At 32.5% G+C, this 14,792-nt stretch overlaps 1 protein-coding gene across 4 annotated transcripts in view; it reads right to left on the reverse strand.

Annotated features, from left to right (window-relative positions):
- Positions 1-14,792, reverse strand: part of RELN (reelin) — a 515,944-nt gene that overhangs the window by 293,259 nt on the left and 207,893 nt on the right. For all 4 annotated transcript variants that reach the window (XM_031938705.1, XM_031938703.1, XM_031938706.1 and 1 more), the window contains exons 5-6: positions 7,575-7,607; positions 3,332-3,410 (exon numbers count right to left, since the gene is read on the reverse strand). In XM_031938705.1, the coding sequence (XP_031794565.1) occupies positions 3,332-3,410; positions 7,575-7,607 (112 nt within the window). The remainder of the gene's footprint in view (positions 1-3,331; positions 3,411-7,574; positions 7,608-14,792) is intronic.

Consider the following 14,792-nt stretch of genomic DNA (forward strand, 5'->3'; position numbering starts at 1 on the left):
AAGTTCAAATATGGTCTTAAAATACTTAACACCTCCTAGCTGTGTGACCTTGGGCAAGTCACTTAATTCCAATTGCCTCAGGAAAAAAAGAATCAATTACGTACATAAGACTTTGTTTGGATCCTGTAAGTTCTGAAGACTAAGGAAATTAATTTTTATAAACATATTATGTGAATAAGAGATGATGTAATGAGCAATATGGTTGAACTGAGAAATAAATGAGCAGATCTTTTTGGCAACTTGTAGACATAATGCTAGTTTCTTGATTTGTACTTCCAGAAAGATATATTTTAATATAATATTTTCTCTTCCATAGAATAATTTAATAAAGATATGATTATTTGGCCATTAAGATATCAAAACTTTTTTTGTACAGTATGGCTCTTTCTACATTCCACTTCTAAATTACTCTGCCATCCAAAGGAAGGAATTTTTTTATTGTACCTTTTGGGGCAGGGAAGGAAAATCACATATTATTAATGGATTAAAATATCTAAGTGGTAGAATGAACCAAGCTAAAATAGTCTCTACACATGGGCATAAATGAAGATGGAGAAAATCATGCAACCTCTTGGACTAAGCCCACTACAAATTTATATTACTGAGTCCTCACTGTCACCAGGCAATACTATGAAGCCTCCTTTATCAACTTATCCCACTCTCCATAGTGGCTCTTCAAACCTTTTCATCCCTCCTCAAACTCATATGGTGCTCCCTTATCCCTGCTTTTAGCTTCCAACTTGCCTCATATTTTATAGAAGAAAATCTCCCCTTCTTCATCTCCTTTCATTCAGGTGCCTCTTCTCTCCTTTTCCTTCAATGCTGCTGTTTCACATGATGAAATACCCTTGACTCCTTAATTTGACTTGTTCAAGTGAACCCATTCCATCTGTCTCCTCGAACAGATTTCCCCCTCTGTAATTCCGATGCTTTAATTTATTTTCTATCTCTTCCTCTCTGGTGGCTTATTTTCTGCTGTCTCAAAACATGTCCATGTCTCCCCTATTTTGGAAAAAAAACTCTCACTTGTTCCTTCAATTTCCATTATTATCCTGTACTTCAATACTCAATAGCTAAACTTCTCAAAAAAGATCATTTATATACTTGGTGCCATTTTTTTCTCCTCTCGCTTTCTTTTTAACCACATTCAATCTGCCTTTCTACTTCATCATTCCATAAAAATTCTCTCTCCAAAGTTACTCTTAGTTGCTAAATCCAACACCTTTTCCTCAAACCTCATTCACTGTAACCTCTCTGCAGAGTTTAACATGTTGAACATTCCCTCCACTTTGTTACTCTCTTTTCTCCAGGTTTTAAGATTTCCTTTAAGTCCCAAACACCACCACACTTTCTAAAGGAAGCCTTCCCTACCTATGTAATTTGAGGGCTTTTTGTTCTTTTATTTCCTATTAATCTTGTATAAAGCTTGCTTTATATGTGTGTGTATATATGTGTGTATATATATATATATATATATATATATATATATATATATATAATATATTTGTACATTGTATCCTCCAAAAATTGTAAACCTCTTTAGGGCAGGGATGTCTTTTGCCTCTTTTTGTATCCCTAGTGTATAGCACAGTGCCTGGCACATAGTAGGCACTTAATAAATGTTTGTTGATTCTTAAAAGATGCCTGAGAAGGACATCTTGGGTTCTTTTAAATGAGAAGGTCCTAAAGTTTTAGAAGAAATTCCATTTTGGTTCAAAAGAGATTGGATGGTACTTTGCTGAAAATGCTTTGTTATAATACCCATCTCTGAGCAATATTTTTGTTCATCTCAAAAATTTTACAATGTTAATTCCATCCGAGACTGTATATTTACAGTCAAAATGAGTAAAAATAAGACTTGACTAAAGAATTTGGATAACTTACTTTTTTCTTTTCCTTTACATAATTTTGCCCTGGCTTAGTATTATTTTCATCTGTTCTGCTCTAAAACTTCTTTCATATTCATTTGTCCCTTTTAGCTCAGGAGGAAACCAGACATATTTAAATGAACTAGCAAACTAGCAAAAAAAATTATTTATGCTTAGGCTGAGAAGTAACAAGGTTCCCATCATGCATAGTTCTTTGCCTCATTATCGATCCATAAAACTAAATAATCTTTCAAAGAGTAAGAGTTTTGCCAATTTATATAGTGAACTTAAAGATGGGAAAGAGAGGTTGTGGATAAGAAAAAATAATATGTCATTTGAAAATGCATCACAAAGTACATATGATACTAAAGATAAAAAAGTGTAATTTTAAATATCACAGGTTTTGCTGGGAGAAGAAGAGAATAGGCCAAAAAATTTGAAAAAAAAAGTCATGGCTTAACTAAAAAGGCACAAAATCCATAATATTCTTCAAGAAATATTTATCAGAATCAGTCATAAACATAGATGAAAGAAAATCATTCATGCTTCATAGATGAAAAAAAACAGAATTTGAATCACATGAGAATCAATTTGTATTTGTCAAAAAAAACCTTGACCAAAATTAGTTTCCCTTATTAAAACAAACACCTTAAAAGAAACAAATCCTATGATAATATCTGTATAATGGATTATAAAAGAAAATATCAAAGTTTAAGAGAATTGCAGATTTCTGCATGAATAAAAGATTTTCCTAGAAAATGTTTTTCAATGGGAATTTTTCAACTTATTAACAAAATCTTTTCAGATGACAACAGTAAAATAAAATGACACTGATAAACAAATTCTACTGATTTTTAAATTATATTTGTTATCTCTTAAGTTACCTATTGGATATATTGAACTAGTTGTCCTATTGACATCTTCAATCAAACACGTAATCCAAAATTGAACTCATTATCTTTCTCCTCCAATCCTCTCCTCTTCCTAATTTCTCTATTTTTATTAAAGGCAGCTAAGTAGTACAGTGACCAAAAAGGCCTGAGTTCAAATCCTACCCAAGCACTTCTTAATCTATGATACCTGAGCAAGTCACTTCTTCATCTATAAAATGAGAAATAATAGTACTAGAACCTACCATCTCAGGGTTTTTATGAGGACTTGATGAGAATATTTTAAAGCACTTTTTAAACTTTAAAGCACTATGTAAATACTAGCTATGAGATGATGATGATCCCAGTTGGGTTTAAATATTTAGTGATACTAATGTAGAAAATACCACCCACTCTATCAAAACTCTATGGCTTTCATAATTCTCACTGAATCTGAACAAGAATTGAATTTTGAATTGATACTTTTAAAAAGGACTTGCATCAGAGGCATATTTGTTCAATTGAATTAAGAGAGTCTTCAGTACTTTTCTCAATGGAAAACAAAACAAATTCAATCACAATTGTGTAACTCACCATATATTTGGATTCAGTTCTAGCTGGTGGTAAGAGTCAAAGTCATCTCGCAAGATAACACTGTCACTATGTATTTCAGCTAAAAAAGAAATAAGAGTGGTATTGAGAACTGTTATGCTACATCGATTTACTTTGCTAAGAAGAATTGACAGTGTGTTGTTGCTACTGTTAAAATTAAATATATTTTAATTCAAATAAAAGGTAATATGTAACAATAGAAATAACAATAGGTTAATTTTGTGCTAATCATTAAACCAGGAGTTCCCAGAAACCCAGATGTCTCTCGATTCATTCACTCTGGAACTACTATAATTAAGATATTAGAGAAAAATCACCTTCCTAATTAGTAATTCACAGAAATCAAGGGTAGGAAGAAGTCACGTTACTGATTCCCTCATAACCCATATCTAAACCTTTGGCAACACTAGCAGTTCAGGAATTTACACCAGGAGGCACTTATTTCCAAAACTATTTAAAGGGAGGCTTAGTCCTTCAAACTACCCATTTCCAACTAAAATTATAGAGCTACAGCTACAAAGAAACTCAGAGGAGGTCTAGTCCATTTTATGTTCTTCAATTTACTGATGAGCAAGTAGAGTCCAAATGATTTGCCCAAAGTTAAAGAAGTAGCAGTCATGGGAAAAGACATTTGAATCTAGAACCTCAGATTCCTGAGTCAGGGCTCTTTCCACCATTATATTCTCGTTCTACTGTACACTTTTAATTTCCATTTATTTTCTTCTTTGCACTCTGTGATTGTTATTAGGTTGGCTTAAAAAGTATGACTTCTTGAAAAGTAAAACATTATTGCTATAATAGATCTCTGTGAGTTGTCAGGAAAAAAAAATGAATCATATGAAAAAAATATATGCTTACATAAATATATGTGTATATAGAAATGTATGTATATATAAATTCATGTGTATATATGCATGTGCATTTACATACATGTGTGTATATACACAGACCTATGAATTTATCTGTGCATGTAATTTGGTAAAAATAAGCCCCACTATATGATATAGAAAAAACATACTGATTTCAGCCATCACTGGCTTTTACATGATTTCTGAGTTGTTGGAGCTATTCCCATTTTGGATCACACTAAATATCACCATAACTTATTATATGCCCAAATTCCCAAGGTCTGGAAAAAAGGTCATATAGGCCACTAGGAGTTTTGTGTGTGTATGTGTGTGTGTATGTGTATGATTTTCAAATAAGTAATCTGGTTGGATTTACTATTCAGTACAATTTCCCATCTTTATTTGCAGATCCAAACCAAAAAAGAATATTGACTTATTAATATAACTTATTCTTTTCTTTTGAATTCAGACAAATATCATGTATAGGTTATATGAAAATGCACACATATATAAGTATATTGTGTATGAACACTGATATATATATATATATATATATATATATATATATATATATATATAGTATACATGTGCAGTTGTATGTATTGCCCTATGTATGTATGTATTACCTATGTATATGTGTGCTTCAGTCATTTTTCAGTCATGTCTGACTCGTCATGAACCCCCTTGAGATTTTCTTGGGAAAGATACTGGAAGGATTTGATATTTTTTGCTCCAGCCCATTTTACAAATGAGGAAACTGAAGCAAATAGAGTTAAGTGACTTGTTATACAGTGTCTCAGACCAGATTTGAACACATGAAGATGAGCTTTCCTGACTGATCCATTTTATCTACTGTAATATATATATATATATATATATATATATATATATATATACACTTTGCAAAATTCAGTGGTTAATGTTTATATTGCTAGACATATATATATATATAATGTATATATAATTACATATACACATCTGTGTATACATTTATACTGTATATATACATGTGTATATATGCACATAAATATATACACACATACTTTTTCCTCCCAAGACCTACCCTTAATACAAATACTAGCTCTATGAATAGTCACTTCCCTTCTTGGTGTACTAGGCAATTCTCTAAAACTCAGCTTTCAGAAAAGGGTGTTTGTAGATTGGTCAGGATAGTTTTTTTTTTTTTTTTCACTTGGGCCTTCCTCTTAACAAAGAAGTCACAGACCAGTGACTTATTTTTATAAAAGGAGACAGTGGGTCTGGTCTATGCATATATTATTTAATGAAATGTAGGAAATCTCCATTCTGGACAACTCCCTCCACCAATGCAGGTCCACAGCTCATTTGGGATTTATCTTAAAGAAAGGCCCAGAGCAGTGGTGGGTCATGACTTGCTGTGTCCACACAGCAACAACAAGTCAGAAGGAAATACTGACCCTAAGGTCTTCTTGACTTCAGTGTTATGCCTCTATTCTTGCATACGTATGTATTCGTAGTTTTTTTTAAATGATTCATTTTAACAATTACTTTATTTCACTCATGATGTTTGTGAGTCCAAGTCTTTGTTAAACAAAACTTTCCTAATCTTTTGAACTTTGAATCAAAACAAAAGGATATTTTTTGGATACTATAAAACATTTGCTAATTAACAACTAACTCTATAGAGTCACTAGAAATTTGGAATTATTGTTGAATACCTGAAGGCATAGCTTAAACTCAATGGACAATATTTCCATAGTTAATTCACTGTGGATATACTTTTCAAAATACTCTTTGCTTTTACTCTAGGCATTTCAGCAAGTTAACATATAATGAAATAATTGGCAACCAGTGAATCGGCCTGTATTGAGATGAATGCTTGGAGGTACAGGAATAGGTAGAATGGGGATTTATGCTGGCAGCGAATAATGATTTATTCTGCACATGGGAATGGATTAATCATGTCTCTCAGCAATAACATAAGTTGAATGAAGTACCCAGAGTCTTCAGCACTCTCAAATATCCAACCTAGAAAAGATATTGCTGGGCCTCTCAGGGTCACCATATTTCTCTTACTGCCAAAATGCAGGGCTTCCAAGCATCTAAGTTTGTCTGCCAAATTAAAGAACCCCCAAAGCTATAGCATACATAAAAGTAGTGTTTCCAGAGGCAGATTTCTCAAAAAGGAAAAAAAATAAATTAATTGGACTCAAAGGTTCAAAGCAAAAGCCTAAAAGGCAAATAACTGACCTATGTGGAAGTCCCATAGTGGTAGCTACCTAAGGAGAAGATTAGGACTATAGCTTTCATCTCCTCTTAAGTAGGATAATGTAGGAAGTTATTCAGAAAACAACTACCACTAAATAAAATTTTTAGCTCACAAAGAGTGCTTGTTACTTTGCAAAATTCAATGGTTAATGTTTATATTGCTACTTTTCCCTGTGTTAAAAAGGGCAAAGAGTCCATGTTGGTACTAAAGGATTATGATTTAAAAAAAAAGAGATGATTTAATTGTTTAATAAGATACTTCTAAGAGTACCTTAAAAATGTTTCACTTCTCTTTTGAAGATAAAGCCACATTAATTGTTTAATTAGAGCTCATTCTTATTTGAATACATCTCTCTAACATAAAGGACTCCCAATAATTTCAAATTTAGACACTGATAAAAGTTGTCCATTTTATTCACTTAATTCAGGGCTCACCCTCAAAGAATGACATGAATTTTTTCTTGTTCAGCCATTTCAGTTATGTCTAACTCTTTGTGACTCTGGGATTTTCTTGGTAGAGATACTGGAGTAGTTTGCCATTTCCTTCTCCAACTTATTTTACAGATGAGGAAAGTGAGTAAACAGGGTTAAGTGATTTTCCCAGTCACACAGCTGAAAAGTATCTGAGAACACATTTGACTTTAAGGTAATGGAGCTTAATCCATTATACCATGTAGCTGCATGGCTCCAAATTCATGCATTTTGTAATTTTCCAGCACTGCTAAGATGATGCTTCTTATTTCAAAAATTTCTAAAAATTTCTGAAACTTGAGCAAACACCTGATTTATTCAGATCTGCTACCTGTAATCTGGAAGGTTCTTTATCTAAAGAGAACCTGGGCAAGAGCTCTATTTGATGAAAGAATTAAGGAAAAAGACAACCAAGTGCCATATTATAGGGCCTTTTAGTTGGGATAGTCCATGTAGTCAGCAGGCAAGACTTACCACACAAAAAACAATGGAAAAACAATGTAAGACAAGATACAACCGGCTATGGGATTGTATAATATTGGCAGAGTGCTACAGGAATTCAGAGAAGAGAGTATAGAAAGAATGCCCAAAGTTAGAAACGGATCTCATAGAATAAAATATATAATGAAGTTAACAATGCTTAGCTCTTAAATACTTACCAAGATGTGGATGCAGAGTAGCCTCTGTTGGAGCTGTAACAAGAAAAGAATAGGAAAAAAAATTAATAGTTAATATGATTAGCAAAAGAAAAGCCTAATTTTATATTTAGCATTAAAAAATTAAACAATCTAGAAAGATTATTACTAATAAATTCCCTAGAACTTTTAAAGAAAATTTAAGTGACAGTGATAAAGTATCCACAAATATTTGCACACATGATTTTTCTATTTTTTAAATTTATCTAAAAATAATGACATATGATAAAAATAATGTAGACTCTCCATATAAAATGGCTCACCATAACAAATTCATATTTGGTCAGATGAAATCTTCTGAAACACAAGCTTTATATATCAAATATATCAGTACATAATAATATATTAAAATCATGTATTAATATCTTATGTAGCACATTTATTAGTTCTGTCCTTGAATGCTGGTGCTATAAATGGGTTCTCCTTTACTTATAGGGTAAATAGTAAAGGGAAATAAATTATTAATAACTACCCAGGGGGATGAAAGTACAAAGATCTGAGAAATTAAAATGAATGAAATTAAATACAGAAAGACTGCTGGCAAGTATCCCATAGAAACAGTTCCCCATCTCTATTTTTATGAATATAGATGAGTAAACAAAACATTTACAGCATCATCATTGAACTTAGTTTGTTTTTGATGAATGTAGTGATTCAGACACGAGTTAGCCACTATGCATCTGTAATTTTTATGAGTATTTCCACATTGATCTTCCTCTTCTCAGAACTCCCACAGCACCTTAGGATCTGTTTATTCTTTTCTAATCTCAATCAATAAGCATTTATTAATAGAAGTCTATGTTCTAAGCATTGGAAATACAAAATATAATCCTTCACCTTAAATAGTTTACACTCTACTGGGGAGGGGGTTTTGATATGCCCACAGATAGGTAAATACAAAATTTTGGGGGGAGAGAGGCATAGTTTTATGATTTGAAGCAGAGAATTCTTAGTAAGGAAAGACCTTCATCAGTGGAGATTAGTTCATATTCTGCAATTTATAGTTGATCATTGGCTTTCCTTTTTGGCTAGAATTCATATCCTCTTACTTCTATCTCTTAGAATTTCTTGTTTTCTTCAAAATCCATCTCAAAAACTACTTTTCCTATGAAGTCTTTCTGCTCAAATCAGTTGCTAGCATCCCCTCTCAAATTATCTTGTTTATTTATAGTATGTATTTATACTATATTCAAAATTTTTTCCAATAGAATATTTATTTTCACTTAATTTTATTAACAAAAATATATTTTTCTTCAATCTATTTGCTCTCCAGACAAAAAGGAAAACAAAACACTTAACAAATATAGTCAAGAAAATTAATTCCTGCATTGTCTATATTAAAAAAAAGATATATCTCAAACTATACCCTGAATTTAGCATATCTCTTTTAGGAGGTGGGTAGGCAACATTTTTTATCACTTCCCCAATAGAATGCAGCTTTGTGAAGGTGGAGACTGTTTCATTCTTGTCCTTGCATTTCCAAAATCTAGCTTTGTACTAGGCATAAAATAGGCATATAATAAATGTTGGGTGAATGGGAGAATGTTGGTACTCTGTAGAAAAATAGGGAAATTAGGAGGAAAGTTAAGGTTGGAGGGAAAAAATGACAATAAATTCAATTTTAGACATGTTGAGCTTGAGGCATTGTGGCAGAGATATCTAAGAAGTAGTTGGAAATGAAGACTTAGAGGACAGGAGAAATGAGAACTGTAGGTGTGGGCTACAGATGATAATCCAACCTATAGGAATTAAGTCACAAAGGAAGAAAAATATAGAAAGAAAATTAGGAAAGGTCTTAGGAGTCTGACCATGTATAGAGAATCACAATAGAGAAATACAGTGAAAATCCAAGGAGAGAGTAACAAAAGGAGGGGGTATCCAGCTGTGTCAAAAATTGACAAAAGTAAATGAGTATTTGGGATTAGCAGCAAAGACTGATAATCCTACAGACTGTATCCCAAGTATCAGGTACTGAACTAGAGATAATCAGAAACAAAAAATGTTTGGGCGCTCAATGAATTTATATTTCATTAAGGAGAAACAATCCATACTCAGAAAAGAAAATGCAAGATTATATAAAGTGAATACAAAGCATTTGGGAGGGGGCACAAATAAATGGAAGGATAAGGTCTCATATATTAGGCTGTTTTATGAACTTGAACAGAAGTAGGATTTCCAAGTCAAGGATGCACATTTCAGGTGGAGGTAAGCTTGATTCAAGTTGAAGCTAGAGATAAATATTTTCACATTCTTGAATTGTTGTAGACAAGGCAAAGACTCAAAAACCAGGTTTACATTTTTCTATCACACACATAAAGTAAAAAGGATTTTTTAAAAAGTGTAATGTAGTTGGGGATTACATAAAACAATGAATCCTTGGTTTTAGAAAGCACTTGAAAATTTGTTTTGAAAAGTAAGTAACAACAATACTTATTCATCATGCACCTGTACTATTCTCAAAAGGATTTACAAATCATTCATTACAAGACATCCTTTTTTTTTAAAAAAAGGAGCCTGCCATTGATTTTTTTTTAAAAAAGGAAATTTCAAAGAATAAAAAATGGATTATTAAATGAAGCAGATGTGAAAAGATCAAAGACAAATGATTTATGTCCAAAAGACCTAGAGTAAATAAAGTGAGAGAATGTGATTTCAAAATCAAAATTTTCCAGAGCAGAACATGTCTTTTTCTGATTTCTTTTAAAGAGTCAAGCATCAGGGGCAGCTAGCTTTTGCAGTGGAAAGAGTACCAGCCCTGAAATCAGAAGGACCTGAGTTCAAATTTGACCTCAGACACTTAACACTTCATAGCTGGGTGATCCTAAGCAAGTCACTCAACCCCAATAGCCTCAGCAAAAAAAAAAAAAAAAAAAAAAAAAAAAAAAAGGAAGAGTCATTCGTTTAAAGGTATGGTTTAAATGTGGGAATTATTAGTCATTGACAAGGGTAAATGAAGCAAAAAAAATTTAAGCTGTATATTGAATTAAAAAATCAGCTCTCAATAAAAAAAAAGTCCTGCAAGGGGCACAAGTCTCTTTTTATTAAATAGTTCCTGGTAGTCCATCAACAAATATCATGTAGTAGTATATTATAAAATGTTACTACAACCACAATATATAAAAACACCTTCCATTCTATTCCATTATGTGCAACTTAATTTAATCCTTATTACAATGAGAAAAAAAACAATAATTGGAAGTAGCATTGAAAGGCAATAGATTTGGAAAAAAGTGGCTCTGCTACTTATAACAACTGTGAACATTGGCAAGTTATCTTGCTTCAGTTTCCTTATCTGTAAAATGAAAAAGTTGTACTCAGTAACAGCTAGGGTCACCTCCAACTCTAAATCTATGATCCTGTAATCCTTTAAGATCTTCACTTAGAATATGATTCAGAATGCTTTCAAATAACTAAATGAGGCATTTTAATTTTTGTAATGACAGTTTGCATTTATAAAAGAATTCTTTTTCTCCAGGATTTTAAAATATAATTCAATCATCTTTTAGACTCTACTTAAACTATAGGATGGAAAGATGGTGGCTTTGTTTAGAAGAGAGGGGAAAAAAGTCTAAAAAGAGTCTTTCCACAATGGTTTGCTTCTATTATTTCATTAGAGGTTACAATTTTATTTTTGTATCATTCACTAATTAATCCCCTGTGGAACTATGCAAATACTACTATGAAAAATTGTATATTCTTTTACACCTTTTGTTTTCCTGAGGGATTAAATCATACACAAAATGTTAAAGTAAATTATGTGGATGAAATTCTTCCTATTTTCAACTTTCATACAAAGGCTAATATGCTAAGCCTTATTTGATTTCCACCCACACCCACACATACATCTTTATGCCCTTTCAGAAGGTAACATCTAGGCACCTCAAAAGAGTCATGACAACCTGTCCAAAGAGCATTAAAAACCAGAATTATTTTTAGTCATATGAAAGACCACAAATAATGTGTTATTCTTGAATTGACATGAAGGAAATTTTATTTTTGTATGAATACATATTTTACAATACTGCTAAATTTTAACACACTGCTCACTGATAAAAAGAATTTAGTTTTGGCTATACTCTGAAAAAAAAACCCGAAGAGAGCTGTAACTACTAATTGATTCTCAGATCAAATAAGAAACTTTGTGTTAATGTTAACTGGATTTGTGTTAATGTTACTAATTACTTTCCTAGGATCAGCTTTAGAGTTAGGCAATTATAATGTGTCTAATAACAGGCAAATCTTACAAATAAAGGTATCATGCTAAAGGAGCCATTGCTTCCAATTTCTATAGTATTCAAAGACCCAAGGTATTTTTGCCTCAGGTATCCCTTCGCCTAATTTGTAATTCAAATGTATTAAACTTCCCGAGCTAAATATGACAAATTAGACACAGCCTGTGAAGTTACCATTTAATGAGCTATGAACCTAGACTTTCATCTCCCCAGGAATAATTCCTTTATTACTTTTTTTGTATTTTATTGCAATACAGCATAGTTTGACCTTCAAGTATGATAATTAAGCCTCCAAAATGTTATAAATTTAGAATAGAAATAGTTTTCAATGTGTTCAAGAATATACTTATGATTGGTATGAAAGATTGCTTAATATTTAAAACAAGTTAAATTATAGACAGGGCCATGCATTAAGGTTGGGATGAGGGTTTTTGGTTTTTTTTTTTTTTTTGCCATCTTTGATTTTTGTCACTTAATGTAATGATCATCTCTCATAGTTTAAAAGAGATGGAATTAAAGTAAAACCAAAATAAATCTTTAGAATATATGATTAGTGTGAAATGAACCACTATTCCCTTTTCCAAAATGCTGCCTGGACCTTTGGGAGTTTTAAGAAGATAGGACCTGGTGCTGAGGTCAGGAGTGAGGGAGGAGGAGCAGCAGCTGTAGCACAGTCCGAAGCCCATGCAACATATGGCCAGCAAGTAACTGTCAGAGCAGTGAGGGAAAGCCGTTCAGATAAGCACAAGCTCTGCTGGTGATTGGGATGGCTGCCCCTGTGGTGAAAAAAGGCTCTCCTTATGGGATAAGGTGTCATCTCCCCTTGACCTTCTGATCAGACTCCTGAAAACCCACACCAGAAACCCAAACTGGAGAAAGTGTGGCAAAATCAGTGACTTGATTTCACTTGATAGAAAACTGTAAGGTAAATTTGAATTTCATTCACTAATATTTAATGGAAGCCTTCTAGGAGTTAACCACTGGTTTTTCATTGGATTTTGCCCAATATGTAATCTCTGGTTTTTATCTCCTCCCAAATTTAATTTACCTTCCAGCTTTACTTTCCCCCTTTTCCCCCCTTAGCAATCAACTCTGTGTCTTCTTTCCTGCTCCCTCCCTTTATTTTCATTCTGATTTTTCCCTGCCCTGGTATAATTCCCACCTGTAACTAAGTCTCACCTCCAAAGTGTCAATATCTTGACTAATCTTGGTATGGAAAAGAATAAGTATTCTCAAAGGTTTTGCCAAAGGAGAACAAACCTAAAAGGATTCTACAAAGGGGAAAGGACATAAAGATGGCCTCAAAGCAGGTGAGCTGCCAGGTGAAGAATTGGGAGTAATACAGAAAAACTTCTTAAAGGGATAAAAAGCACAAAATGGCTTTCAGCTTTATGGCTTTCAGAGACAATGAAATGTTGAAAAAGAATAGGAACAAGTATTTGTTCTTAATCCACAAAAATTAAATTAGAATATTCTTAAAGTTCTCCTGGCTTAGTGTGTAGTAAGGCAGCCTTGGGATCATGTACACATAGATTAAGAAATGAAAACTAAGTAAAGGGGAAAGACAGAGCTGGATCAGTCTGCACTGAATTAAGTGATTTCAGTGATCCCAAATTGCTCACTTCCTCAAAAGTCTACTTCTTCAACACCAGTATTATCTTAATAATGCTCTCTGGTTGCACATGGAAGGATAAATATTTACAAATAAAACAAAAAGCAACTGAAAGACACATGGTGGACCTAAATAGACTGTGTAACATGTTGTCAGTGACGATTTTAAAGCAAGAAGTGACATAAAGAATATTGTCAAGTACACATATGACCAGAAAAGAAAGTAGGTGGTCATTCAGTGAGAATAAGACTACAAATGGGGCATTCAAGGTTTACATTAACCCCAAGATATTTAAAGATCTAATTAAAAGGGGTAGGGGATACACAGTAAATATTGTTAAAAATGAGAATATTAGTTAGCAATTTTGGACAATCAATATGGAAATATTCAATAATCATTATATTGAAATAAATTGTACTTCCTTGTTTTCAAATATTCACTAGCCAGAACAAAAGTATGATTTTTATATCTTTATAATATTTCTGCTGCCCCTTGTAACTATATAAAAGTGAATTTACACTTAACCCTTTAGAATACAGAAAAATCAAGCAAATATAATAACTTACATGGAGACCACTTTATTCTTTATTTCAAAGAACTCAATATTAAATTTTCACAGGTATAAATCTTAGGGTTTTGACTTGTTAGATTATGTAAAGCTGTTAAGGTAAAATCTATATAGTGTTTGGAACTGATGATTGTCTAACTATATATTAAATTACCTCAGGATTAATAACACTGCCCCCAAATGTCATCTTTTGTTCATTGGGGACATTTAGAAAAGTGCCTAGGCTACTAAGAGTCAATAATAATATTTTCCCTATTAGTTACTGCCAGATCTTACTTTTTAGTCACTTTTGCCGCCTTGAATGAATCTCTTCACTTACTAAATATTATGCCAAACTGGATTATCCACTATTATCCATTCTCATAGCATCTTCTGCATCCATGCTTTTTTATGTCTTTTTTTATTAAAATCCATACTGATGCCTCTCTTTTCTTTGAAGAATTCTTCAATTTCTCCTGTTGAAAGTGACCTCTATTTTCTTGAAATTTTCAAGTGCTATATCCTTTATCTTTTACATTTCACACATTTGTGATATTCCAGAAAACCTTTCTGTTTTTCTGGACCTAGGTTTTATTTGGAAGGTGGATAGCACACAGGATATTTCTGCTCTATATATTTCTTACCCCATCTCTTTCTGAAATCTTTAGAGCTGGAGCTTTTCATGCTAAAAATTCTTTAAACTCCATGTAAAAGTGCCAAGTGGCTTTACTTCCCTCTGACATTAGGAATGGGAAATCAATCAGATGTTCCCAATAAAGATTCTCATCTAA

This window comes from Sarcophilus harrisii, chromosome 5 (genome assembly GCF_902635505.1).
Source record: "Sarcophilus harrisii chromosome 5, mSarHar1.11, whole genome shotgun sequence".
Taxonomy (NCBI): domain Eukaryota; kingdom Metazoa; phylum Chordata; class Mammalia; order Dasyuromorphia; family Dasyuridae; genus Sarcophilus; species Sarcophilus harrisii.